Raw genomic sequence first — 25,660 nt, 5'->3', positions numbered from 1 at the left:
GATCCTTTTTGCTCTGCATGGGCCCGAAGAACGTGGTACCCGGACCTTCTTGACTTGTCCATCCGCCCTCCACGTCGTCTTCCCTACCGAGACGATCTGCTCTCACGGGAGGGGGTTGTCAGGTTCTCCATCCAGAGGTCATATCCCTCAACCTTCACGCTTGGCTTCTAAAAGGTTGAGATACAAGGATTGGGACCTCCCTGAAGACGTGATGGAGGTGTTGCTTTCGGCCAGACGGCCTGCAACCAAGTCTCTGTACCGTTGCCGTTGGAGAAAGTTCTGCGACTGGTGCAGGGTTAAGAATGTGGATCCTTTTTCATGTGACATTCCTGTGGTTCTGTCTTTTTTGCTTTCGTTAGCCCACAAGGGCCTGCAAGTGGGTACCTTTAAAGGTTACCTGGCGGCGCTGTCCATATTTAAGCGCTCGTCGGAAGAGTGTTCTTATTTCAAAATTCCTATAATTTCTCAGTTTCTCAAAGGGCTCACTAATGTGTTTCCGCCATCACCTTTCCAGGTGCCTGGTTGGGATTTGAACCTTGTTCTAAAATTCCTAATCGGTGCTCCATTTGAGCCTTTACATTCTTGTCCTCTGAGACTGTTAACACTTAAAACTGTATTTTTAGTTGCGGTCACTTGACTCGCAGAGTGAGTGAGTTGCGGGCACTTTCAGTTAAGCCACCCTTCACTGTGTTTCATAAGGACAGGGTTGTCCTTAGAGTTCGTCCTTCCTTTCTTCCGAAAGTTGTCTCGGAATTTCATTTAAGCCAGAATGTCATTCTTCCGGCATTTTATCCTCCTCTGCATCCTGGTAAGGAGGAGGAGAGGCTCCATAGGTGGGATCCTAGGAGAGCTTTAAGTTTCTACATTTCACGCATGTCCCGGGTCAGAGTGGACGATCAGCTCTTTATAGGTTACGCTGGAAGGAGTTTGAGACAAGCTGTTACTAAGCAGACTTTGTCTAGATGGATTATCTTGGCTTTTTCTGAATGTTACCGCTTGGTGGGTAAGGACCCTCCGGTTGGTTTACGGGCCCATTCTACTAGGGGTATGGCTGCCTCTACTGCCCTGCAGAGGGACGTTTCTATTTGAAACATCTGTGAAGCAGCCACTTGGGCTTCGGTCCATACTTTTGCACGACACTACTCCCTAGATTCCATCCATGGGCAGGATCTGGCCTTTGGCAAGGCGGTCCTTTACTCTGCAATTTGATTGGACATTCTAAATTTCTATGTTCTAAATTATTTTTCCCTCCTCCATACGTTGGTACTGCTTTGGGAGTCTGTCATAGATATGGAATACGTCGGAGGACCCAATCCCCTCAGAGAACAAGTTACTCTCTTACCTGGTAATGTTCTTTCGATGGGATGGTCCGACGACGTATTCCATATCGCTCCCTCCCTACCTGCCCCGCTACAGAATTTCATATGCGATTGCAGCTTACGTTTCCACAAGGCTTTCTGTGGTCATACTGGCATTAGTTTGGTGCCACATGTTCTGGGGGAAAAAACTACAACTGAGGCTACGGGCGTCGTGCGTCCTACTTATAACATCCGGTGATGTCGGCTCAACAGAGGCCCTCGAGGACAGCGTATCGACGTCATCGACGCAGGACGCAGACGCCGAAAATTTTCCGAAGCAGCACAGCTGGGGTGATTACTGTCATAGATATGGAATCCGTCGTTGGACCATCCCCTCAAAAGAACGTTACCAGGTAAGAGAGTAACTTATTCTTTAGGTGCAGGATACCACAGGATGCAGAGGGTTGCATTAGAGGTCCCAGGAGGATCAGTGGTCATAGGAGGCTCCTTTCCAGTGCGGTGATGTCGACCTCTGCAAGGACCGCTCTGGCGGCTGCAAGGTAGTTGGGGCTCCACCCCTTTCATTTAATAAAATCAAATTGGAGAAATATAGTATGGATTACAAAATGATGTTTTAAACTTAATTTTTTTTCATTTACCTAAACATTAGTACCATTGTGAAAGGGGATTATCTTTTTTTATTCCCAACTTCCAAAAATAGGGTGTAAAGTACTCCCACTTTAAAATGTTATCTGGATACCATGGGGCTGCACAGGTTTTACAGTTTACATACATACATACATACATACATACATACATACATACATACATATTATACATTTACAATGTGATGCTCATTGCAATAAAATAAATCTGAATTGAATGACCATGGTCGAGTTACAAAGACTGGATTAGAACCCAAATTCATGAACCTAGGCACTAAATCAACGCATTGCAGCGGTCCGTGGAACTAAAAGCATTTTGCATATTTTCTGTGCATTCTGTGCCATACTTAAATGATAGGGTTCACTTGATTTTCAGCTGAATAGGTGGTGCTTCTCTAACCCCACATGCATTACAAGTGGCTGAGAGCTCCGTGATCAGAAAACAGGGTTGGTATGAACACAGTGAAGTCAGGAAAAACCTTGGTATTTATGAATCTCACTTTTTTTTTATATTAAGACCGAGGTTTGTTGTGTTGGCTTTCATTTTAGGTTAATCTTTCTGCAGAAAATGCCCTTTTAAATGAAGGCATCTTTTGTATAATTTGAAAAGGAGAATGTAATAAAATGTTGCAGGTTCTCTCATATATAGTAGTTCTAGATTATTAGGAGCGTTTTTAACAATGAATTGGAGAAACAAGAAATGGGTAATCACAGAAACCACTGAAGACGGTGAATCCCCCATTTACAAAATACACTGGGCCTCCTTACTAGTTTGCCGGTAGTTACTGGGTTCTGGCAATAACGGTAAGTTCCCATTCCATGGAGCCCTATAGGGAGCAGTTGATCAAATCTCAGTGTTCTCTTCCCCAAGATTTCAACGTAGAAACTGATAGTTGTTTGTCTTTCAAAGTACAACACACATCTAGGTCCACTTGACCCTCCTTCTGGTTCACCTTACTAGTGAGTCCCATAGGACTCCATGGAATGGGTTTGCCCCTATCGCTGGCACTGGTAGTAAAGGTGCCGGTGATGGGGGCAATTCTTTGCTGATAAGGGCCTGAACTCGCGGCAGGCCAGGTCTGCCGCGTCCACTGCCCTTACTGGCAAACTCAGTGTGCCGGTCTGGGGAAAACACTAGATCCGGTATAACTGGCTGTTTTACCAGCATTTTTCCAGGACCAGCACACTCATAAAGTGGGCCAATGTTTGAATATTTGGCCAGTAGCATGCAGATGGCATTAATAGCATAGTGAAACCTTTATTTATTTATTTATTCCGTCTTGTTTTTTTTTCTAGGCATTGCAGGAGAGAAAAAGGAAGGTTCTGGATGAAGCGGTGGAATTGAGTCAAGATCATTTTAAAAAATATTTGGCAAAACTCAAGTCAATTAACCCACCCTGTGTGCCTTTCTTTGGTAAGTTGTTGCTTCAAATTCATTTTATTCCACAGGATAGTTGCGTACATTATTCCTTCTGTTTTCCTGCTGACGGATTTACACTCATACTTTTTCCTGAAGGAGTTTGCAATTAGCGTTTATGATGTTGATGATGCTGTTCTACATTTTCTGTCATGTTACCCCATCGGACGTCTCTTTAATCCCTGGTGACTTTTGCTCGAAGGATGTTTCTTACTTTTTACTGCAGAGTTTTTGATTTTGACAATTTTCTTCTATAAGAGATCTCTGTTGTCGGTGTATTCTATTGGCCACTTCATTTTTATTTTGATATTTGTAAACTGCCTGCTCTTGAAAATCTTAATTTAATGTTTTCTCTGATCTTGCATGCATCAGCAGGCTCATAATGTGCATTGTTTTCATTGACTTTATTAATTACTATGTGCGGATCAGACTCCTGTGCTTTTACATCTGCAGGGATGCGTTGTAACGCTCACCTGATTCTCGCAGAGGCGCCGGTCTTGACTGGGCGACTACCGTATCTTCAAAGGTGATGTGCAGCACCCGGTTGGCTCTTTGGGCTGGACCTCTGTGCACTGTATGCCTGACGTGTAGAGTAAGATGTCTGCAGATAGAAAATATGGGGGTTAATGAACTGGGGTTATTGGGGTGTCCCTATCTCTTTCCTCTTCTCCTCTCCTGTAGACCCCCAAAGGTTAACGCTCTCACCTTAGGTAAGTGAATGCCGAGCTCTCCATCTGCCTCGGGGCAGGGTGCTGTAACCAGTTTCCTCACTGGATAGGTAGCGCAGGCCTCTTGACTTCAGAGGACTGCTGTCCGTCGTTTACTGCACGAACGGTAAGTTTCGAGTAACTCAAATGTCTTTAAAGTCTTTAATAATGATGTCTCTTGTTTTGCAGGGTTCCGGCGATGGCGGATGACGGGCTGAAGTGAGTTGAAGATGGAGCCCGTGTGAGGAATAGAAGCGCGTGGATGCACGTAAGTAAGCGCTTGTTGCCAGCTTCACGATGCGCTCTAACTGTCTTTTTATTTTGCAGGTACAAGTTCGGAGCGGCTGCAGGGTGCCGAAATACCCACTGGGTTAGATGTGGAAAGGAGTATTGGCACGTGAGTATTAAAGTTCCCCAATGTCTTTAAACGCACCTTGTTTTGTCTTTCAGATGCGGGATGCAGCGCCGACGGCCTCCGGAGCGTGCGAAGAGTTGGTAAGCTTTTGTCTTTCAGATGCCGGAATGCAGTGTGAAGACCTCCGGAGCACACGAAGAGTAGGTAAGCCTTTGCCTTTCAGATGCCGGAATGCTAACCTGTTCTTTCTTGTCTTTATAGGTGTTGCTGAAGACTGGATTCAGGATGGTAAGCCTTTTCCTTTCAGATGCCGGAATGCTAACCTGTTCTTTCTTGTCTTTATAGGTGTTGCTGAAGACTGGAGTCAGGATGATAAGCCTTTTTCCTTAGGCCCAGGACCGGATGCAGAAGACACGATGAGCGTTCTGCTGCAGAGGGTGCAGAATAACGCAAAGCAAGATTCATCCACCGGGTGTGGTTTAAATAGCCTCCTGTAGTGCTTAGGTGTCTCCTTCCACAGCCACGCCTAGGTAAGAAAAGAGTTCCTGGTAAGAAAAGAGTTCCTGCCTTCCAGAAGAGTTCCAGTGTTCTGAATCTAGGGAGTGGCTCCAGCCCCACCCAACAGGAAAAGTAGTTCCAAACAGAAGAGGATCAGAGGCTCAACTGGCAGGCAAGTAAGCAGCATGGTCTGCTGCAGGTAAGTCCACCCAAGCATTATGAGCCCGGCGCTTCCAGCGCTGGGACTGGGCATATTTATGAGCCTGGTGCCACTGGCGCCAGGACTGGGTCCAAAAGGTCCCAATTGGGACTGGTTGGCACTCGGAACCTGGGTTATGGATCTACTTCCAAGGGAGTTGGGAAAACCCTGACCTTTTGGAAGCAGAGATCATGACAGTACCCCCCCTCAAGGCCCCTCCCAAACCGGGCTTCTCCGGGGGTTTTGGCTTGTCAGGAAATGTTCGGTGAAATCTTTTGATTAGGCGAGGAGCGTGGACATATTCAGCAGGTTCCCAGGATCTCTCTTGGGGGCCGTAGCCTTTCCAGTCAATTAGGTAGAATAGTTTAGATTTGGAGATCTTGGAGTCCAGAATGCTTTTGACTTCAAACTCGAGTTCTCCATCAACTAGGATAGGTTTTGGAGATTTGGTTAGTCGGGTTTGAGGTTGCACGGGTTTTAATAGAGAGACGTGGAAGACAGGATGTATCTTCATGTGCGGGGGCAAGTCCAACTTGACCGCTACTGGATTTACTATGGTAGTGATGGAATAGGGACCAAGGTATCTTGGGTTGAATGTGCGTGGCCCTTTTAGAGATAAATATTTAGTGGATAACCAGACTTGATCCCCTACTTGATAGTGAGGGGCTTCCTTCCGATGTTGATCTGCTCCTTTCTTGTATTGTTCTTTAGCCCTTTGAAGGTGAGAACCAGCTTCCTTAAAGGCTTGGGTGATTGTAGAATGCAGGTAGTCTACTGCTGGTGTTTCAAGATCTTGGAGGGGATCCAACTCCGAGGTTCGAGGGTGACTGCCGTACAAAAGAAAAAACGGGGTTTTCCCAGTTCCCGAATGGACAGAGTTATTGTAGGCATATTCGGCTATCCAAAGGATATCTTTCCAAGTTTTTTCAGTTTGTTGCAGCATAAATACTGTTCCAGAGTTTGATTGGTCCTCTCGGTTTGTCCATCGGTCTGAGGGTGGTGACTGGTCGATAGTCTCACATCAATTTGAGCCGACCGACAGCAACTTCGCCAAAAATGAGAAATAAATTGACTACCTCGATCCGAAATTAGAACCGAAGGAAAACCGTGCAGTCGGACGATGTTTTCGAGAAATTCTCGGGCCAGAGTTGCTGCTGTTGGCAAGCCTTTGAGCGGAATGAAATGCGCCATCTTGGAGAATAAGTCCACGATTACTAGAATCGTATTGTATCCGGAGCATGGAGGTAGATCGGTGATGAAGTCCATAGAAAGCGTATGCCAAGGGCGAGGTGGGATGTCAATAGGGCGTAAGAGGCCTGCTGGTCTTTCCTTTTGACTCTTGTTTTGGGCGCATACTCCACAGGACATTATAAAGTCTCTGATATCTTTTTTCCAAGACGGCCACCAGAAGTAGCGCTTGATCTTTTCTGAGGTCTTGGCTATACCAGGATGACCTTCCATTAAAGAGTCGTGATAACAAGAGATTACTTTTTTCTGTAAATCTGTGCTGGGTAGGTATAATCGTTCTTGGAAATACAATAAGTTGTCCTTTACTGCAAAGTCCTTTCCCTGCAGATGCCAATTCTGTATGTCTGCTGGAGTTACAAGTTGCCTGGCTTTATCCTTAACTTCCTCTATGGATTCTGTGGCGATTACACCCAGAATTCTTTGTTCGGGAATGATTGGTACAGGTTTTGGGTTAATCAAGTGTTCTTCCACTCCCATCCGAGAAAGGGCATCAGCTTTACCGTTCTTTGTACCAGGTCGATAGGTAATTATGAAGTCAAACTCGGCAAAGAATAATGCCCAACGGAGTTGTCTAGAGGATTGGGCTTTTGCGGTTTTCAAATATTGCAGGTTTCGGTGATCCGTAATCACAGTAACTGTGTGTCGGGCCCCCAGCAGATAATGCCGCCAAGCCTTAAAGGCAGACTTGATAGCCAGAAGTTCCTTGTCAGTAATCGTGTAATTGATTTCCGGAGGCGAGAATTTGCGGGACCAAAATGCCACGGGATGCAACTGATTGGTTACCGGGTCCTTTTGTGATAGAACTGCCCCCATGGCAAGGCTTGAAGCATCAGTTTCCACGATGTAGGGGAGTTCGGGGCGAGGGTGTTTTAAGATTGGTGCAGAGATAAATTTAGTCTTCAAATCCTGGAAAGCTTGTTCCGCCTCGGTAGACCATTCAAAACGTTTGTTTTTCTTTAACAAGGCAGTGATGGGCTGGACTATTCGAGAGAACTCGGGGATAAACCTGCGGTAAAAGTTAGCGAAGCCTAACATGCTTTGCACACCTTTTACGGAGGATGGTGATGGCCATTTGAGAACTGCATCGACCTTTTTTGAATCCATACGCACTCCGCCAGGTGATAATATGAATCCCAAGAATTCAACTTCAGTCACGTTGAAAACACATTTTTCCAACTTAGCGAAAAGTTTGTGTTGACGCAATCTTTCGAGGACCATTTTCACGTGTTTCCGATGTTCAGATTCCGATGAAGAATAAACGAGAATGTTGTCAATGTAAACAACAACACACACATCTATGAGTTCTCTGAGGACATCGTTCATAAAATATTGAAAGGCGGCCGGGGCATTGCAAAGTCCGAAGGGCATGACCTGATATTCAAATAGCCCATACTTGGTGCGGAAGGCCGTCTTCCATTCATCGCCCTCTTTTACTTGTACCAAGTGGTAAGCTCCTCTAAGATCCAGCTTTGTATATATGCATGCTTTTCTGACTTGGTCCAGGAGTTCAGGGATCAAAGGTAACGGATATCTATTCTTAACGGTGATCTGGTTCAGGGAGCGATAATCGATACAAGTTCTAAGGTCTCCTTCCTTTTTTGGAACGAAGAACAAAGCTGAAGAAGCAGGGGACTTGGAAGGACGAATAAACCCATTTGCCAGGTATTGATCCAGGTATTGTCGAAGGTGAAGGTTCTCAGGCTCGGTGAGGGCATAAATTCTACTACAAGGAGGAGTAGATCCAGGTATCAGGTCTATCTGGCAGTCATAAGACCTATGAGGAGGTAGAGAGTTAGCCTGCTCCTTCCGGAAAACATCTTGGTATTCTAGGTATTCGGGAGGTAACTGGAGAGTCTCTGAAGAAATTGCTGCCAGTGCAACACCAGGTGGAGGGTGACAAGTAGAGACACATTCTGGAAACTGGACCGTTCTTGCTCGCCAATCGATCAGAGGATTGTGTTTCTCTAACCAAGGTATTCCTAGAATAATCTGGAACTGAGGGGCCTTGATCACATCGAACACGATCTTCTCATGGTGTCCATCTTGACTTACTAGCGTCACCTCTTGAGTGGTATGTGTTACTGGCCCGGAGGCTATCTCCGTACCATCCACCGTAGTAATGACGTCCTTTACATCCTTGGGACAAAGAGTTAGATTCATCCTCAAAACCATTTCATGATCCACATAATTGCCGATGGCACCGCTGTCGACGTAAGCTTCAATTGCATGTAATCGATCCGGATTATCAGGGCTAATGAGGACCATAGGTATCACGAAATGCGAGGTCACGGAACTGGTTTTCACGCTCGGCAAGAGGACCTCTATTCTTGTCGGGCGAGGTCGTTTCCCTGCTCAGAGTTTGTAACTGTGGTAACTGCAGCTCCTACTGCCTTCTTGGCAGGTTTCACCGGACAGTCTCGAAGAAAGTGCCCTGAGTTTCCGCAATATAGGCATAATTGCAACTGTTTTCTCCTTTCCCGCTCCCTTTGTGTTAGAGGGCCTTTCAGACCCCCTATTTGCATGGGTTCCCCGGAGTCTACTCCTTTGGAAGGAGTTGGCGGTTTGGAAAATACTCGAGCCTCAAACTTGGAACGATCGGCCTTCCTGTTCTGCAGTCTGTGATCTATTTGAACGACCAAGTCTATATAATCCGAACAGTCTTGTGGGGGATTCACTACTTGGGCTAAAACGTCTTTGAGCTCTCCACGTAGACCTCTATAAAACAGCGTAATCCTTTTGTCCTCAGGCCATTGAGTTTCCACTATTAGTCTATTGAAAGATGCAATATAAGCCAAAAGGTCTTGATTACCCTGTCGCAACGAAAGAAGCTCATTGTCCAAGGCCTGCCCCTGTGCATGCCTTGCGAACAGTTTTTCCATACTAAGCTGAAAGGCTTGACAATCATGGAGAATCGGATCATCTTGATTAACTAGAGGGATCGACCAGTCTGCCGCATTGTCACTAAGGTACGAAAGTACAAAAGCTACTTTAGCTTGATCAGTTGGAAAGGCTGCTGGCCGGCATAAGAAGTGCAACCGGCACTGATTGATAAATACCGCAAACCTCTTTGGGTCACCAGAAAATCGTTCGGGCGGAGCCAGAGGTACATTCCCAGGTAGGTTGATCTGCACTGGATTCATAGAGGATGTTGAAGGAAGATTTGCCCCTGATGCGGGTAGCGGGGTCTGTCCGGCTTGTGACTGTAGCAATTGTCTAGCAAGATCATCTGTTCTCTCCTTGGAAATAATTAGTTCCCTTCTTAGAGCATTCGTTTCCTGACGAGCTGCATGCACTTCTGCCCTTAGTTCCCCAAGTAACCGGGCTAGGTGGTCAGTATCCGAGGTTTCCATAGCGCCTGGGCGAGAGTTTTGCGGTAGGCTTTGCGTTCTGTAACGCTCACCTGATTCTCGCAGAGGCGCCGGTCTTGACTGGGCGACTACCGTATCTTCAAAGGTGATGTGCAGCACCCGGTTGGCTCTTTGGGCTGGACCTCTGTGCACTGTATGCCTGACGTGTAGAGTAAGATGTCTGCAGATAGAAAATATGGGGGTTAATGAACTGGGGTTATTGGGGTGTCCCTATCTCTTTTCTCTTCTCCTCTCCTGTAGACCCCCAAAGGTTAACGCTCTCACCTTAGGTAAGTGAATGCCGAGCTCTCCATCTGCCTCGGGGCAGGGTGCTGTAACCAGTTTCCTCACTGGATAGGTAGCGCAGGCCTCTTGACTTCAGAGGACTGCTGTCCGTCGTTTACTGCACGAACGGTAAGTTTCGAGTAACTCAAATGTCTTTAAAGTCTTTAATAATGATGTCTCTTGTTTTGCAGGGTTCCGGTGATGGCGGATGACGGGCTGAAGTGAGTTGAAGATGGAGCCCGTGTGAGGAATAGAAGCGCCTGGAAGCACGTAAGTAAGCGCTTGTTGCCAGCTTCACGATGCGCTCTAACTGTCTTTTTATTTTGCAGGTACAAGTTCGGAGCGGCTGCAGGGTGCCGGAATACCCACTGGGTTAGATGGGGAAAGGAGTATTGGCACGTGAGTATTAAAGTTCCCCAATGTCTTTAAACGCACCTTGTTTTGTCTTTCAGATGCGGGATGCAGCGCTGACGGCCTCCGGAGCGTGCAAAGAGTTGGTAAGCTTTTGTCTTTCAGATGCCGGAATGCAGTGTGAAGACCTCCGGAGCGCACGAAGAGTAGGTAAGCCTTTTCCTTTCAGATGCCGGAATGCTAACCTGTTCTTTCTTGTCTTTATAGGTGTTGCTGAAGACTGGAGTCAGGATGATAAGCCTTTTTCCTTAGGCCCAGGACCGGATGCAGAAGACACGATGAGCGTTCTGCTGCAGAGGGTGCAGAATAACGCAAAGCAAGATTCATCCACCGGGTGTGGTTTAAATAGCCTCCTGTAGTGCTTAGGTGTCTCCTTCCACAGCCACGCCTAGGTAAGAAAAGAGTTCCTGGTAAGAAAAGAGTTCCTGCCTTCCAGAAGAGTTCCAGTGTTCTGAATCTAGGGAGTGGCTCCAGCCCCACCCAACAGGAAAAGTAGTTCCAAACAGAAGAGGATCAGAGGCTCAACTGGCAGGCAAGTAAGCAGCATGGTCTGCTGCAGGTTAGTCCACCCAAGCATTATGAGCCCGGCGCTTCCAGCGCTGGGACTGGGCATATTTATGAGCCTGGTGCCACTGGCGCCAGGACTGGGTCCAAAAGGTCCCAATTGGGACTGGTTGGCACTCGGAACCTGGGTTATGGATCTGCTTCCAAGGGAGTTGGGAAAACCCTGACCTTTTGGAAGCAGAGATCATGACATGCGTCCTGTTTCCTACTCACCGTTTCTTGTTGCTCCTTCGATGTTTCCTGATTTTTCTTCTGCACTCTGAAATGTAGTACCACAGACCTCTGGATTCTCTTTATCTTTGTCAAATGTATTTCCTAGATTGGCATACCTTTAATATTCCTTTTGTCAAGCATAGAATCCTGTGTATATTTTAAAACGGCTGTCAATCCACTCAGTTATTTCTTGCCCCAAACAATGAGGCCCACAGGTCTTAAACTCTGTACCAGTGGACACGTTTAGATTCCTTCAATGCACGTGGAATGCAAGAGAGTCCTTATTAGTACCTTGATGTGTTCAATATTTCTACTAGAGAATGGAAAAGTTAAAGTAAACACATAAGAATTTCTAATTCTAAGCTATCTGTCTTTCACTAACTTTGTCTATTGGTGGCATCCTGAAGGCGCTAGCTACCAAACTCCCTAGGGATCTTCTACATGTCTCTAACATAGCCCATGCTTAATATTCTAGGGATGTTGGTGATGGTGCCGCCCTCCACCCGGTGCTGCTCTGTGTGCACACACTCTCACCTAACCCTCTCCTACTTTGGCTACTACAATGTTCTCCTCCCACCTCTCTGCTATCCCTTGGACCTCACACTCCTCCTTCCTACCTCCAACCTTTGATATGACTCTCCTCCTGCTTCTCAGTCCATCCATTCACTATTATCACTACTACCTCTGATGGTACCTTCTACGCTACGTATTCATCTCCGTTATTACCACTACTCCTATTCAGCTATTCCTTCTCACTACTACTACCTCTCAATACTGCTGCTACTACCACTCTGTTCACACCACTACTACCTCTTCTCTCCCTACTATTTCTCTTCATGGCTACTACTACTTACTACCTTTCATTCCATCTGCTACTTTTATACACTCACTGCCACTACACAGGCCCTGCTGCGACCCTGTGCCAGCATTCACAAGTAAGGAGTGGTTGGGAGTGTGCCTGCTCACTCTTTTGGACACATGGGGAAGTGTTGGGGCAGGCTTCCACTTGCCCTTGAAAGGGCCAAAACCACAGCCCTATCACAACACCCTTCAAAGCCAACTTAGACCTTCATCATTTCAAGATCAATAAAGTGGGTACTGCTCGGAAGTTTTATACAAGTTTCTGTCTTTGACGGAACTTAGAAAAGCCCACCTTAGATATACATGGTTCGAACTCTTGGGTTTGGCCTGAACCACACAAACATTTAGCAGAATGGCTGAGCAGCCAGGCTTAGTCTAAAAAAGGAGGGGGCTGTAATTGGGTACAAGGAACTCGGAGCATGCACTTATTCAACACTAACCAGCTATGTAAAAAGTCATTTAATATATACAATAAGGCACACTGTTAAATATTTGCAAGTTAAGTAAGTACCAACATGTAACCCATGAATAACACAATTGCATGTTCTTAAGTAATAGACCATACGTGTAGTAACTTTCAGGATTACTTGTACAGTAATAAATCTCTTCGTAAAACCATCTGAAACATATATGCACTTTTCCATTTTATAATTTTTTATAACTTTGTTCCATCCTGTTAAAGAGTCCAACCCTAGCTTATGCAAGTCTCACATTGTTAATAGGGGCCCCGGGCCACCAGAGGTTAGGAGTTGAGCAGGATACAGTGTTGAAAGTTCAAAGGTGGCAGAGTTCAACAGGATCAAGAACCAGAGTCCTAAGGCAGCAGAGAGTACAATGGGTTGTCCACCCCAATATATATCTCTGGGAGCCCTGGAGGGGTGTGAGGTACAGCTACCTACCACCCCCAGTGATACAAGATCAGCAAGCCCAGCTCCAGATAAGCTTTACAGGGAGCAGGACAGTACTTAAAAATGAAGAACTTGTTGCTGCAGGCTGTCCGAAAGGAGAGGTGACTTTGGTGGATATACGACAGCTCTTGGGCAGACGGACGCCCAGCAACGGATTTTCTGGGTTCTGTCTTGTTGGTGCCTTTTCCAGGCTTCGTTGAAGGACGGATGTCGCAATGGTAGCCTCTTCTTTTCCCGGTCCTTGTCTCTTGTGATGGGATTTTGGGGAGCTGGATCGAGACTTTGCAGGTCAAGAAAGATGCCCGCAAAAATCCAGGGTGGATCGTCCCACTGACCGCTCGCCTGAGACCCCCTATTTTCATATTTCAATGTTCCCAGCGCACAGAAGATTATTGTGTTTCAAGATAGCGAACCAGCACTACCAATTCAAAGTGCTACCCTTCGGAATTGCATCTGCTCTAAGGGTATTCACGAAGGTAATGGCGGTGGTGGCAGCACACCTGCGCAGAAAGGCAATCCCAGTGTACCTTTACCTGGACGACTGGCTAATTACAGGGGAGTCTCCCCTAATTTGCAGGCAAAACATTCAGAGAGCTATCAACCTACTCTTCCAATTGGGCTTTTCCATCAACGAAAAAAATCAAGCCTAGTGCGAAGCACAACCAAGCAGTTCCCTAGGAGCTGTCATAAACACACAAGAGGGGGTTGGTCTTTCCGTCAGAGGAAATAGTCCAAAACATGTTACTGCAAATACCACATTATCAGGCCGGCTGCCAGATAAGGGTGTGTAAAGCAATGCGTTTGCTAGGCATGATGGCATCTTGCATTTACCTGGTACCTCACACGCGCCTGCAGCCCATGCAGGAGTGGTTGACGAAACAGTGGTCTCAGGCAAGTGGTCAGTGGGACGATCTAGTGGTCGTTTCGCCAACACTAGTAAAACATTTTTGCTGGTGGACATGAGAAAATCTGTTGAAGTGGAAACCCTTCTACGATCCAGAAGTACAAGCGATTGTCACGACGGACGCCTCACTTGCTGGGTGGGGGCTCATTACCTTCACCACACAGCTCAGGGTCTGTGGTCTCTTACGGCAGCACAGAACTACATTAAACTGCTAGAACTACTGGCAGTATTCAAAGCCCTTCAGACGTTCGAGTCTCACCTAGCGAACCAAAATGTGCAAATCCTGACAGACATCACTACAGCGATGTTTTACATTAACAAACAGGGGGACACACGTTCTTCAAATCTGTCCAGGTCTGCGCAACAAATTTGGAAATGGGCACTCAAGAGGAAAATATTCCTATCGTCACAGCACGTTCCAGGGGAACTCGACTCTCTCACAGACTCATTGAACAGAGATCCCCTACCAGAAGAACACGAGTGGCAACTACATGCGGGGCTCGTAGAAGCCCTCTTCCCTCAATGGGGTTTCCCCACAATAGACTTGTTCGCTACAAGCGAAAACAGGCAATGCCCAGACTTCACGCCCAGGTTCCCCCAGCCAGGCTCCAAGGAGGAACGCCCTATGGATGAACTGGTCAGGGAAATTTGCTTACGCTTTTCCCCCAACACCTCTAATGAGAAAGGTGGTGAACAAGATCCACAAGGAACAGTTACGTTCATCCTAGTTGCTCCTATGTGGGCAAGACAACCCTGGTATCCACATCTGCGCAAACTGGCGATGTGCGATCCCATCAAGCTCGTGTGCCCATACAATCTGCTCACACAGCACAGGGGACTAACAGTCCATCCTCAACCTCACACAATGAACTTGGCAGCATGGCTCCTGAAGTCAAAAAGTTCGGACATCTTAATCTGCCGCAGAGATGTATGGATATCTTGAAAGAATCAAGAAAGCCTAACACTAGGCACTGTTATTTTGACATGTGGAGGAGATTTGTAATTCTGTGCCACTCTAAACAAATTAACCCCATAGAATGTACTCCTTCCCACATTCTAACTTATATGCTCCATTTACTAGATGAAGGGTTAGTATTCAACTCTTTAAAGGTCCAGGCGGATTTGTTTTTCAGGAAATGATGCACAGAACAGTAGCACAGGACCCCAGGGATTGGTGAATTGCAGGCTGGGAAGGTCGTAACTCTTCCAGGGAGGGCGCAAAATGTAGTTTGTCTTGGGACTGGTTAGGCCCACCAGTCCAAGGGAGGAAGTCTCGCTCGGATCTTCCCTGTCGCTCAGAAGTGGAGGTTGGGACAGCAGCGGTTAGACAGAGGGCTCTGCTGGTCGCTGGAAGTGTCTGGTGTTGTCTTCTTTCCGGCTTCTTCAGATTCTACTGTTCCAGTGGTTGGCTCTGCTTTTCTGTTCTCAGACCTCAGAATGTATGCAGGAACACTGGCTGAGCCCTCCAATCATATCCCATGCTACATTCAAAACGTGGGGATAGCTGTCCAGTGGGGACAGCCTGCTTCCCAGTCAGAACTGGTTTCTCTCAGGCACTCTGCAGGACAAAGGACTGGGAAGTTGCAGTTGACCCTCCCTGTTGGGGAGTTTTACAAAAGTCCACTAGAGAAGACACCCTCATAGGTGTACAGGGTTCCAATTTTTAGATTTGGCCTGAAATACCCGAAAGATTTGGTAGCAATGGCAGAGCAGCCAGGCTTAGTCTAGAAGGAACAAGGGCTGTAGGTAAGTACAAAGAACTTCGGGCACACCTATAGTCAAGAGTACACTCAATCAACGTAATATTACACACATGTTTTTATTTTATGTTTAAGCAACTAACAAAATGTTGTAATCGCAGATCAGTAAACTTTAGGTTAATACAGGTATGTAGTCAGAGTAGCAAATCAATTCTTCTAACCAACATTTAGTAACCCAACACAGATACTGGTAAGTATTTTTAAGCAGCTATGCTTTAAGAAGTCCAACCCTATATGGGGATAAGAGTCTGAGTTAGAGGTGGCACTGTGGAAAAGGGCCCCTGGATGACAAAAGAAGGCAGAAACTGTCACAGTTGTCAAAAATAGCATGTTTCTTCTGTGTTGCAGGTAAGTAACATGTTTATTGAAACGGTGGCTCGGGGAGGTCAGGTAGACTCTCTGAAGGATTACCAGTGTCTTTAGGCCTAGGAGAACACAGTAGGGTTGTACACCCCAATGTGTCTCAGAAAACTCAGGACAAGGCCAATTCAACTAAGCCAGCACCAGGGTAAGTACCTAGTTGTGAGTCAGTCCCTTTTCTTAACGAAAGAAAACTGTTCCACTGGCTGGTCCTCAGATGAGGTGACAGCAGCTCCTGTTTGTATTCTTGGCCTGGCCTGAAGATTCAATAGGTTGACTGTATTTTCAGCGATTTCTACTTCATGTGTAATTGTTTGTTCCTTCCTTTTGGGTGAGATTTCCTCAAAGAATTTTTTCAGTTTTAATCTTATGGATCCAGCATTAATATCAGCACTCAACAAAGGTTTAACCTTTAGTCCAACAAATACAGCGGATTACTTCCAAACACAAGTAGATGTCTTTAAATTCTGTAGAAGATTAAAACTGAAAAAAGTCTTTGAGGAAATATCACCCAAAAGGAAGGAACAAACTGGAAGTCTCAGAACTAACAGTAGTAACAGCTGAAAATACAGTCAACCTATTGAATCTTAATGAGGAGGAGGAATATACTTTACAAAGACATACAAACGAACAAGTCATAAATATGTTCCTGTCAGAGGAAACTACACTCGGACCTCAATCTAAGTTTGTGCCAATACTTTCCAAAAAGCCATATGTGATGAACTCAGACAAAACTACTTAACAAACATACATATACAAATATGGTTCAATCTATCTCAAAAAGAAAAACCAGAATTAGAAAAAATTGGAAAAAAACAAAAACGTCATTACAAAAATGGCCGATAAAGGTGGAAATATTGTTCTTATGAACACGTCTGACTATGTGAAAGAAGGAAAATTGCATCTAAACAATGAAAACTGCTACCAAAAACTAGCAAAGAACCCATTGATCCCTCTTCAAAAAGAGTGGCACAAATTAAGCAAGTCATGGCAAAATGAAGACTTACTAACTGAAGAAGATTTCTTGTATATGAATGTGACGCATCCAGTTATGGCTACTATATACTTTCTTCCAAAACTACACAAAAAGTTTAATAACTTTCCATTGTGTCGCCCTTTTATCAACGGCATAGTCACTAACTATCAGAATATATAGAAATTCACTTACAACCTTTGGCAGCAAACTTGGCATCCTGCCTATGAGACGCAAAGCTTGTAATCCAACAATTAGAACTAATTCCATGGGAGGATAACTATCGATTTGTGACACTAGATGTAGTATCATTATTTCTGAGGCTTGTGGAATATGCTTAGATCACATGCTATGCATAGGCTGACATCTAGTGGAAGCTGTGGAGTGTTACAGTTGTTGTTTTCAAAACTTGAAAAGGGACGTCAACAGGGCATGCCAGTAATACTATCCCTAGTGGACGTACACAGCACCCATGGTCCTTCACGCGTCGAGGTCCCTCAGATTGTTTTTTTTCCCCCTATCGTAAGTGGTCGCTTCTCACTGAGTCAATTTCGGCTAACGCCATTTGTTTATGCAAAGTTTAAAATATAGTTAGTCTTTCTGTCCTTTTCGACTAATGCCACTAACGCCAGGCTTCGACACAGTGAAGAATCAGGACAAGGACAACACAGCCCGTAGGACAAAGTCCACTTTCGACTGACCCCTTTCTGCCTTGGAAGGCCCTTACAGCAGGGACAGTGGGTGGGGAGCGGGGGGAGTCATTATACAATGTATTTTTATACCCCTTCCCCCTTATCGCCCAGCTGCCTTCCCCATACATGGATAAGACACCCTTTAAATTCTGCCCAAACTGTAATAAAAAGTTTCTGTGGGTCAATAAACACAGAGTTTGTAACCTGTGTCTACCCCGCGTCCACGTAAGCTCTTCCGACCCAAGACCCTTAAAGATCGCAGAACGAAACGCTGGGCCCATCACGCTATGCAGGCCGAGGTCGCCATGGACGTGGAGGGAGCCTCCAGTGACGGCAGTGGCGCCGTCTTTTCGGATGGCGAGGGTGACGGGGAACAGCCATGTTCCCAAGTGCTAGCCCCGACCCTGGAAGACAGGCCGGCGGCACTGTTGTGGGGACTACAAGAGCACTCCATCTCCCCACACTAAACACATATCCCGTGGCGATATGTCGGCTCTGCTGGACAACGGACGAGATTCGGCGTCTAGGGGCTGATCAGTGGATTCCCTGTCCTCTGAGCGCTCCAAGTCTCGGTCACCTCATGACAGGCCCCATAAAACGAAAGACACCGGCCATAAAACTTCTTCAACCAAACTCCAGCAGACGTGGCAGAGGTCCTTCCGAAAGTCGAAACTCAACATATTTCATCGAAATCTGTAGGGAAGTCTAAAGATTCAGGGTTATCCCACCTGATTTTTAAAAAAAACATGTCTCAGAGAGCTTTATTAAAGTTTCTAATTATGGAAAGTCTTACTCTAATCATAAAGACAAGACCCAAACAGATAGGTCTCCTAGGGTAGAGTCTGCCCCTTCCAAGGAGACTAACTGTCCCACAAGAGGAGGGGGAGGGTCCATTAAGTGAGGCCTTGCATAATAAGGACCTACCTACACCCCACACACCTGCTGTACCTTACCCTGGGGTCATCCCCAGCTCAGCCAAATGGTCAGCAGAGGACATAGATAGAGTGATGGCTAGAATTACTTTCTTTGCAAATTTCTTTGAAGAGAACCCTCATGCTTTAGAAAGTTTAAAAACACACCTCCCACTGGCCAGGCCTCAAGCTCTCAGCCACAGTCTTCGACTACTCAGCCCCTAGCTTCAGCCTCCAACAAAGAGGTCTCGCACTTCTGCTGATCTTTCATATGCATGCAGACACAGAAAGAGATCAGGAGGAGGATCAATACTATGATGATGAGGAGGAGGATCATGGGGATAATAATGACAATGAGTCTGAGGTGTATACTATAGACTCTGCATTTCCGCAAGATTCCCCTTTACCTGATTCCCCAGTGGATAATCAGCCCTTGTTTAAGGACCTCTTACTCAAATCAGCTGAGCAATTTGGGATTGAGACTCGCGAAACTCAGCAGGACAAAGATTTTGTCGAGGATATCCTGGGGGACAAAAAAGCTGCCACCCAGTTCATACCTATTTTAAAGTCAGTTCAAAGGAGGATCCAACCCTCACTTGAAACGCCAAATCAAACCACGGCAGTCAATCCATGAATAGAGAAACTATTCCGCCCGGCACCATCTGATCCCTTATATTTCAGAGGATGGCTTAGGCCGGATTCACTAGTCTCACAACTACCCGGAAGAGGGCTGGTACACCTTTGACCTCTCTTTGGAAGCTCCCCCAGACAAGGAGAGCAAAAAGCTCTATACCATGGGTAGGAAGGTGGCAACTTCGGCAGCATTCCAAGCTAGGATTGCCAACAATTCCACACTGTTGGTGAGCTATGACTGCAATAAATGGGATGAGATTACGGCCCTTGTTGACTCTGCTCCAGAGCCTCTAAAATCTAAACTTGCCCTTGTAGCAGCTGAAGGCAAGGCCACTGCCAGCAGCCTACTAAAGAACAACCTCAACGCTGCAGACAATGCCGGACGCATAATTGCAGAAGGAACCATTCTCAAGCACCGTGTTTGGCTCCGCCAGTCCGGCTTTAAGCTGGAGACGCAAGCAACGTTTCTCAACATGCCGTTGGAACCAAATGTACTGTTCGGCAAAGCAGTGGAGGATGCTCTGAAGTCAGCCAAAGAGGAGTATGGTACACTCAAATCCCTTGGGCAACTTACCAACAAACAAACTGGGCAAAGGGGCAGGAACTATTTTTGCTGCTTTTGCGGCCAAAATTCCCAAAGAGGCTCCGGATATGGACGAAACCAGAGTTCTTCATGGAACAATCAAGGTCAAGCGTCCGAAGGCTGTCGAGGGGCCAGAGCAGGTCCTGCGGCTGGGCAAGATCCTCCAATTCTAGAGGTTGGAGGGACGCCTCACAAACAATGGCACCCCGTTACTGGTCCCCACCCATGCTTCCCCAGTAGGGGGATGGATTTTAACTTCACCCACACATAAGAGGGAATAACCACGGATAAGTGGGTGTTATCAACGGTAGCTCAAGGTTATTGAGTGGAGCTCCTACAAATGCCATCAAACCTCCCCCCGTGCCAAAGGAAGACATCAAGAGAAAAACAACTTGCCTTGATAGAAGAAGTTAACGTGCTGCTCCTCAAGGGCGCTATCGAGATTGTGCCATCCAACGAGGTAAACAAGGGTGTTTATTCAGCATCTAACCATGCGCCCAGCATTAGACTTATGCTCTGCAAACACTTGCGTTAAGCCACAAAAGTTCAACACGACAACGCTACAAGAAGTCATCCCCCTGCTAAAACTGGGGGACTACATGGCGACATGGATATGAAAGATGCCTATTTTCATATTTCAATGCTTCCAACGCACAGAAAACTGTTGTGGTTCAAATTAGCAAACCAGTACTACCAATTCAAGGTGCTACCCTTTGGAAAAGCATCAGCTCCAAGGGTATTCACCAAGGTTCTGGTGGTGGTGGCGCACTTGCGCGCTGGGAAGCAGTCCCAGTGTACCCCTACCTGGACGACTGGCTGATCACAGAAGAAACTCTCCATCTTTTCAAACAAAACACGCAAAGAACCATAGATCCAATTGGGCTTCTCGATAAACGAGAAAAGGTAGAGTCTTGTACCAAACACATCAAAACAGTTTCTAGGAGCTGTATTATATACAAGAACAGGCTTAGCCTTTCCATCCATGGAAAGAGTTTAGAACATGCTTCGGCAAATACCCCAGAATCAAGCCGGTCTCCAGGTAAGTGCACGCAAAGCAATGTGTTTGCTAGGCATGATGGCATTGTGGATATACCTAGTCCTACACGCTCGTCTGCGCGTGCGACCAATGCAGGAGTGGTTGGCAAAACAATGGTCTCAGGCTAGTGGTCAATAGGGACGATCTAGTGGTCGTTTTGCCAACGCTAGTACAAAGCCTACGCTGGTGGTCAGTAGAAAATCTGTTAAAGGGAAAACCCTTCCACAATCCCAAAGCGCAAGCGATTGTCACAACGGACGCGTCACTCTCAGGGTAGGGGCTCACTATCTTCACCACAAAGCACATGGTCTGTGGACACACGTCACAGCACAAAACCATATCAACCTGCTGGAAGTACTAGCAGTACTCCAAGCACTGCAAGCCTTCGAAATACAACTATCAAACCAAGCGGTTCAGGTTCTAACAGACAGCACAAATGCGATGTTCTACACTCTCCAAGTCTGTCCAAGTTGGTGCAGAAAATATGGAAATGGGCACTCAGACGGGGATGTCCCTATCCTCCCAACACGTTCCAGAGCTACTCAACACTCTAGCAGACTCTCTTGAGCAGAGATCCTCTACTAGAGGAACACAAGTGGCAACTAGACTCAAGCGTTGTATACCCCACACTAGACTTGTTCGCTACAGGAGAAAACAAGCAATGCCCAGACTTCGTGTCCAGGTTTCCCCAGCCAGACTCCATCCTATGGATGAGCTGGTCAGGGAAATTTGCTTTCGCCCCCCGCCCGACACCCTTAATAAGCAGAATAGTGAACAAGATACACAGGGAACAGATGACGCTAATGCTAGTTGCTCCTATATGGGCGAGACAACCATGGTATCAACATCTGCGCAAACTGGCGAAGTGCAATCCCATCAAGCATCCGTACCTAACCAACCTGTTAACCCAACACGGGGGAATAACGGTGCACCCACAACCACACTCAATGAACTTGGCAGCATAGATCCTGAAGTCATAGACTTAGGACACCTTAATCTACCACAGCGGTGTATGGATATCCTCAAGGAGGCACGAAAACCAAACACTAGGCACGCTATTTCGACAAGTGGAGATGTGTAATTTGGTGCCAGTCAAAACAAATAAACCCCATCAAATGTACTCCTTCACACATTCTAAATTATATGCTCCACTTGTTAGATTTGGGGTTAGTATTCAACTCTATAAAGGTCCACCTGGCAGCTTTATCAGCGTATACCACCTCTCAGAGTAAAGTAACGTGGTGGAAAGTGCCAGTCATTAAGGCATTCGTGGAGGGAGTTAAGAGACTCCACCCTCCAATTTCAAACCTCCCCCCCGCCAGGATGGGATCTCAATGTAGTACTGACGAAGGTCATGGGACCCCCTTTCGAACCTATGCATCAGTCAAGTCTTAAACACCTGATTTACAAAACTGTCTTCTTAGTGGCTATAACTTCCCTAAGAAGAGTTAGTGAATTACAAGCATTGTCCGTGCAGGACCCTTTCTTTATTATACATAAAGATAAATTGGTTTTACGTACTCATCCTAGGTTCTCACCTAAATTCATTTCTAAATTCCATGTAAACCAATCCATTGATCTTTCGGCTTTCTTTCAGAGTCCAACTAGCGCAGCTGAGGTTAAACCCCACACACTAGATGTGAGGAGGGTGATCCTCTACTACGTAGACAAGACCAGGCCGTGTAGGAAAACTGATCAACTGTTTGTCTCCATAGCAACAGGCAGAGGAGGAGACCGCATTTCCAAGAATGCCATCTCCAGATGGATAGTCAAATATATACAATTATGCTATTATCAAATAGAACACTCCAAGAGCACACTCCACACGGAGCACAGGAGCTACTCTGGCTTTTATCGCAAATGTCCCCTTAGACAGCATTTGCAAACCAGCTACATGGAGCTCAGTACACACCTTCACTCAGCACTACTGCATTGACACACATTCCAAAGCAGATACACAGGTGTGACAAGCGGTTCTAAAACATCTATTTACCACTGCTTCTTCTCACAACCCATAACCTTCTCCTAATACTGCTCGCTAATCTATGCATAGCATGTGATCTAAACAGATTCCACAAGCCTCAGAAGGGATACTCAACGTAATCGTATTTCTGATGCTTGTATCTGCTTAGATTCACATGTGCCCACCCTTCCTCCCCTGGGAGAAGGTGCACAGATGTTATATGAGCTTTCTGTTATCTATCTGCTTGGATACACCTGTACTCACGCTACACTTCATGCAACCTCATGTCAGAACAAAACAATCTGAGGGACCTCAATGCGTGAAGGACCATGGGTACAGTGGACGTCACAGTAGGGATAGTATTACTGGCACGCCCTGTCGACGTCCCTTTTCGAGTTTCGAAAACAACTGTAATACTCTGCAACTTCCACTAGATGTCAACCTATGCATAGCATGTGAATATAAGCAGATACAAGCATCAGAAATATGATTACAGTGAGTAATGTATCCCATACCAGTATTGAACATACAAAGGGGGTGGAATGTACAGAATACTTTCTAATATCTAGATCAATTTCATACAATAATCAGGACACCATGATCTTGAAAATGCTGAAATTCACATTAAAACACAACGGGCCTCATTACAAGGTTGGAGGTAGTCATGGCGCTATGACTACCTCCAATACCGGTACCGAGTCCGCCCTCGTTCAATGGGGATTTACCGGTCTATTCCGACCTTTGCGGAACCGTAAGTCCCCATTGAAAAACCATTCCCCATTCGCATTACAGCCCCCATAGGGCTCAATGGGAAGGGGGAAGGCGCTAATAACGGTACTGCAAATTGCGGTACCGTTATTAGCTCTGAAGTCCCTTAACGGACTCCGTCCATAACGCCTGGTAAAACCAGGCGTTAAGGAAGGGACCGCTAAGGGACCTCGGAATAGGGCACAAAGGGATTACCGGCACCGATGTCCTTAACGGTGCACGGTATCCCTTTGCGTCCACCTCGTAATGAGGCCCAACATCTTCGTATTTGATCAACAAATGTACTGCCAACTTCAAGGAACGGCTATGGGTGCAAAATTTGCACCCCATTATGCCAATCTGTTCATGGGCCATTATGAACTGAATCATGCTTGGAAACATACAGCATTTAATGAAGATGAAAACGTGATATACTGGGGAAGATATATCGATGATGTCCTAATGATTTGGAAAGGAGCTAAAACTAAGTTTCTAGATTGTCAACTCTCTAAATAACAACAGTTACAATATAAAACTAACAATGAAGGAAATCCAGAAGAAAGTAGAATTCTATACACAAGGTGACATAATTCACACTGACCTTCATATCAAGCCAACAGCTGTAAATAGCATACTGCACACACAAAGTAACCTCCTGTATCATATAATAAGAAATATTCCCTATAGAGAAATACTACAGAACAAAAGAAACTGCAGCATGCCAGAATCGCTTGAAAAACATTTGAACACCCTAAAAAAGAAATTCAAACACAGAGGATATTCATCTAGAGCCTTGGCCAGAGCAGATAAAAATGCAAATAAAATTTCAAGACATGATTTGCTTACAGATAAACCCAAACCAAGAAAACTTAGCAAAAATTAATTTCATCACAACATAAAGCAGCAATGCGTAATAATCAAAGTAATCCTGCCGAAAAACATTGGAATATTCTCAAAACCGATGAATATGTGAAAAAACACTTAAGTGACAAACCTACAATTACATCACTGAAAAGCTCTGACAGTAAAAGAACAAATAAGTCCTAGTTTTTTGAGACCAGAACAGCCGAAAAAAATCTGAGTAGTTTCTTTAATCTGCAACAACCAACTGGAGTCTATTGATGTGGAAATTGCAAAATGTGCCCAAATATGGAAAATGGGATGAAGAGTCTTGATCTACCGAATGGTAAAACCAGAAGAATTGTACAGTACATCAACTGCAAGAGCAAGTTTTTAGTCTATGGCATTAGATGCATATGTAGCAAAATGTATATAGGAAGCACAATTAGAGCATTAAAACTGAGACTACTCAAGCAACTATTAGTGATCAGAAATAAGGATACCAGATACCCTTTGGCAACACACTTTTGTACTGAACATCAAGAGAATGAAATAGATCTTTTATAAGGTTTTTCAGACTAGAAAAGGTTCAAATGCCAACAAGAGGAGGCAACCGAGAACTACTGTTGAGAAGGAAAGAAGCAAAGTGGATCTGCCTTATGAACACGTGCAACACTGGCTTAAACTCAGATGATGAGATGTTCCATTGGCTATAAGAAGTGAGACTGGACTGGTGCAACTGATAAAATAGAGTAAAACACTTGAAAGGATATAAAAAGGCAGGCGCAAGCCAGTTACTAGCGAGTAATAGCTTGCGTTAATTTCCCGTAACTTATCTAGACTCAAAATGTCCATGGCACGCTAAAACGTGATGATGTCAAAATGTAGAAATACGCGATGATGTCATTTCATCCGCTGTTAAAAGCCCGCCAAAAATAAGTGACTTTCAGTTCGCGGTTCGGCAGCAAAGGAGGCAAACGCATCTCCTAGAGCTAAGGTAAGAGCTCTACTGGAGTCCTTTTTCATTTTTGACTAAATCAGTAACTATTAAAGCCAGAATATTTGGCAGTAAGGTTACATGTATAGACTATTTACAGAGTTTGAACTAATTATTTTGAAACCAACACTTTAGCAATCATGTGGAAGCCGTAGCGTCTAGTGTATTAACGCAATGCTTTGAAACTAAAAATATAAATACAAGCATCAGCATCTCTCAATCTGTTGAAAACAAATAAAATAATTTCACTTGACAGGAAAAGGTAAACATTGTCCAAAATGCAGT

The 25,660-nt window shown here is 45.5% G+C and overlaps 1 protein-coding gene across 1 annotated transcript in view; it reads left to right on the top strand.

Annotated features, from left to right (window-relative positions):
* SOS2 (SOS Ras/Rho guanine nucleotide exchange factor 2) overlaps nt 1-25,660 on the top strand; it is a 1,344,468-nt gene that overhangs the window by 1,049,765 nt on the left and 269,043 nt on the right. The window contains exon 17 of the mRNA XM_069638977.1: nt 3,260-3,377. Coding sequence (XP_069495078.1) covers nt 3,260-3,377 — 118 coding nt within the window. The remainder of the gene's footprint in view (nt 1-3,259; nt 3,378-25,660) is intronic.

This window comes from Ambystoma mexicanum, chromosome 14 (assembly GCF_040938575.1).
Source record: "Ambystoma mexicanum isolate Mex_15411 chromosome 14, UKY_AmexF1_1, whole genome shotgun sequence".
NCBI lineage: Eukaryota > Metazoa > Chordata > Amphibia > Caudata > Ambystomatidae > Ambystoma > Ambystoma mexicanum.
Note: the sequence above shows the minus strand (reverse complement) of the source record. Positions and strands in the feature narration are given on the sequence as shown.